Source organism: Rhagoletis zephyria, unplaced genomic scaffold, assembly GCF_001687245.7.
Source record: "Rhagoletis zephyria isolate East Lansing unplaced genomic scaffold, Rhagoletis_zephyria_1.1 Rzeph_scaffold_10640, whole genome shotgun sequence".
NCBI lineage: Eukaryota > Metazoa > Arthropoda > Insecta > Diptera > Tephritidae > Rhagoletis > Rhagoletis zephyria.
The window spans coordinates 6,825-10,908 of NW_016167717.1; the positions used below are offsets into that span (position 1 = coordinate 6,825).

A 4,084-nucleotide genomic window follows, 5' to 3' on the forward strand; every position below is an offset into this window, starting at 1 on the left:
TATCAAGACAGGGGAAGTTATCCTCCTGAGTATCCAAACTGTCCTTCCTTTGGGGTAGTATTTGTCTAAAACTTCTTTTTTTCTGGACATTTCTTTAACTGTTTTAATTCTGTTAATCATCTGTTCTTTTTTCCACTGCAGGCAGACATTTTTGCCCTTAGCAGTGTGTCTCATTTTTTCCCCACTAAGAATGCGCAGAGCTTCACTACACGCAGAGACCTTATATTCTGTGTTACGGCATTTCAAGCACCTTCCCTTAGTCTAGCACGAAAACTTGGTGTGCCCTAGCCGTCCGAAGTTATCACACTGCCTCAAGGAGGGTGTTGGGGTACTAGTTTGCACCCAAAAATTTAAGTTAAAAAGCTAAAACGCAAGAACTAGAAAATTTACAAAGTCCAAGTTGCAGGACGGCACACTAAAGCAAAACCAAGCGAACGAAAGTAAACGATGTTGCAGCGTGGGTGTCACAAGTATATTGAATTCAAATTTTACATAAATTAAATTACAAGCTAAGTTTGAGTATGCATATAATATGTATGTATGTGCGTATGTATGCATGCACTGGAAGGCCACGCAGGGCTGCATTAAAATAGTAATTCAATTTATCATGATCTGAAATTAGATACAATACATTCAACTAATACAAATTCAATAACTTTAAGCATAAGCATGCATAAATACTTATATACATACATAAGTACACACATATTTAGTGTGGATCAAAATTCAATTAAAGTACAATTCATTAACAAATTAAATTTCATAGAAAGTGATAAACACTACTGTGCTGACCATCGGTCTTCAAGTAGTGTTATTTGGAAGCAGCGCTAGCTTGTGAATGGCACGCCGATAAATGCCCGTCGTTGTTTTAATGTCCGCCACTCGCACCTTACCGTCGGCGCCAGTTTTTATATCTACTACTCCACCAGTGAGCCACTCTTTATGAGGCAAATTCTCTTCGTGTATTATGACCAGGTTGCCGATTTCGATGTTGGGTTGCGGCTTGGCCCATCGCGTTCTGGTCTGAAGACCCAGGATGTAATCCCGTTGGAATTCTGACCAGAATCTTCCCTTCAGGTATGATACTCGCTCCCAGCGATCTGAATATGTCCAGTTGTTGGCTCTTGGCTGTGGCTCGGGAACGGCCATTAGGGAATCGCCTATTAATAAGTGTGCGGGCGTTATGGCTTCGCCGTCGTTGGGATCGTCTGATCCTACGACTGGACGAGAGTTCAAAATTGCCTCCACGCCGACGAGTACGGTGGAGAGCTCCTCGAACGTTAGGGCGGTGTCGCCTATTGTGCGAAGCATTCGGTGTTTGGCGCTCTTGACGGCTGCTTCCCACAGTCCGCCAAAATGAGGTGCGCGCGAAACTCCCCGACGACCGACGAACCTTTTAAAGACAGATAAAACTGCATTAGTGGATAAATCAGACACAGATTCTATGTGTACAGCTTTAGAATTAAAGCACACGAATATGGCAATGTAGCTTTTATAAGGAGGTCGGCCTCTTATTTTATGTGTTGTATAAACTGGACCACAGAAATCAACTCCACAAATAAGAAATGGTCGAACCGATCGCAACCTGTCTGACGGTAAATCACCAATTATTTGGTTCAGTAATTTGGGCTTGTATCTGAAACAAAGTATGCAGTTGTGTACTACTTTTCGCGCTAATTCTCTAGCATTTATGACCCCGAAAGTAGTCATGGGGACATAAGTGATGATGGCTTTATCCTTGCGCGTGAAGCGTCTAACAGCTGCAGTTGAAATGCTGCTTATGGCTTCCTTTACAATCTCCTGCTCACTGAATCATGTGGGTACTCCTCTAGTGACCTCATAACTTTCTAACGCTGTTCGTGGAACGAATGCTCTCAATCCTCTCTTTACAATACGTGTGTCAGATAAGAAACTATTTGCAGAGTAAGTGTTTTTAAAAGTCACATTGTAAAGTGACCTGCCTACTGCATAGGTGAAGTCCATGTGTTTAAATCGTAGGTCTTTAATTTGGCTAAAGAACTATAGACCTGTAGTCAGTTTTTCCTTATTCATGACTGTACTAGTCAATCTATATAATCTATGGAATTTATATTTTCACTGATTTTCACCAAACCACCGGAGGTCGAAAGTTCGTAAACAGTAAACGCGCATTTGCGTCATCCCTGTACGAAACAACAGTTTTAGCCCACCGAACTATACTAGTTTTTTGTCGGGTAATTGACCAAAAACAATCTCTTGGTCATTTATATAATGTGTCACATCCACACAAGTTTTTTTGGAGTAGAACCCCATCATCAAGGGAAAAGAGCATGAGATTCATGATAAAGGAGTTCTCCTCTAGGATGGATATATTATACTAGTGATGCTGTTTAATAATATCATAAGATCCATGAAGGTATGTTGGAACCAACAACGAAGAAGGGGGTTTTTGAGTATTGAGTATTGAAAGTCAGTCAACAGACTTTTATTGTACCAGTTCCAATTAGTGATGTTTGAATGAAATATGGCACGACTGACTGGTTGTGTCGCATGAATCCAGATAAATTTTCCCTTTCTTCCCATGACACTGATTTGTGGATCCCCCGTAATTAGCGTGGCTAAGTGATAAGGATTATGAATTAATTCTCGAGACAATAAGAAAGCACGCCTCTTCTCAAAGCAAGCTTAACGTTTTGCGTAGTAGGTCTCCTGTGTCAGTTGTGAAGATGTAGATTCTACCCTAGCAGAAACTTTGGAAACGCCTGAAGTTGTTTTGTCTTCTAGGTATTCCCATGCTGTTGATCTTGTCATTCAATGAAGCACTGTAGTATATATACTAACTTTTTGTCGGGTGGTTTTAACCAAAAACAATCAAACCTCTCTTGGTCATTTAGATAATGTGTCATATCCGCACCAGATTTTGGGCTCATAGACTCCACAGTCAATGGCTTCATTTTGTTTTATAAAAGAGTGAAAGGAACCGAGTTTCTTTTTATAGTAATGAGAGTTTAATAAAGGTTTATTTAAAATGATTGTATTTAATAAGAAAAGTTTGTACACGAAAGTTTTGTAAAAATATATTAAGCAACTTAAACGATGTTAACACGGCGGCGGCTATACTTCGACTCTCCTTGAGCAACATGAATGTTGCCCGATGAATGTTGAATGGACGATGCTGCCACTCAGTCAAACAAGCGTATATGCCGGTAGAGTTACCGTACAAGAGGGAATCTACTTGATCAAAGCCTTGAAGTTTTTTTTTCCTCTAGATAAACAATCCTTTGATATTCGGGGTATTCCCATATTGTTGATTTTGTGATTCGATAAAGCATTATAGCAGGCTCTTGGGTGTGTGAATGGTAGTAATTCTGGTCCAGAGAAAGCAAACTTTGTAAAGGAGGCGGAGGATTAGGATGAATATAAGTGTGGTTAGAAACAATCTTGAGGAAGCGGGTGTCCCTAGGTATCCTGTTGTGCCTTTTCTACTGGTTGGCCGCTGAAAATAAATCTTCTACGGCTGTGTTGGGTGTTATAGAAAATAGGTATCCAGTTAAGCTATGGAAAATTGTCTCTTTCTCTGATGAACATACCCCCTTCTATGACTTAAGCCGCAAAGGAAAGTTCCGTCCCTGTGGCTTCAACTATTAAGTACCTACTTGTTATCTTCCGTTAACCTCATTGTCATTACCAAACTGCTCAGTGGAATCAAATTATATTTATTGTAGTTGTATTGTTTATTGTAGTTGGAGGATCCCTTTAAAAATAATTATGAGTGAGAAGTTAGATCGTATACCAGCGTTGTCTCTGATTCAACACAATTATCGCTTTTTAAATGTTGGAGCAGCCGATGGTTTAATCTCCCCCTCACATCAACAGTTTTGGCCTCAGAACTTTACTAGCATTTTGTCGGGTGGTTAACCAAAAACAATCAAATCTCTCTTGATCATTTAGATAATGTGTCACATCCACACCAGATTTTGGGCTCATAGACTCTACAATAAATACCTTCATTTTGTTATAAAATAGGGAATCTACTTGTTTCAGATCGCACTAATACTATATACTATATACTGGTCGCCTGATGGCTGAGAAAAGTTATTTATTA

General features: G+C 39.8%; 1 protein-coding gene across 1 annotated transcript; it reads right to left on the reverse strand.

Moving 5' to 3' along the window:
• Positions 1-618: 618 nt before the first annotated feature.
• LOC108376560 (uncharacterized) lies at positions 619-1,824 on the reverse strand. The gene is made up of 2 exons (XM_017632777.1): positions 1,160-1,824; positions 619-1,110 (listed from the first exon to the last, which is right to left on the reverse strand). Exons 1-2 carry the CDS (start codon positions 1,708-1,710, stop codon positions 1,074-1,076), a joined length of 588 nt encoding a protein of 195 aa, XP_017488266.1. The 5' UTR covers positions 1,711-1,824; the 3' UTR covers positions 619-1,073.
• Positions 1,825-4,084: the final 2,260 nt, after the last annotated feature.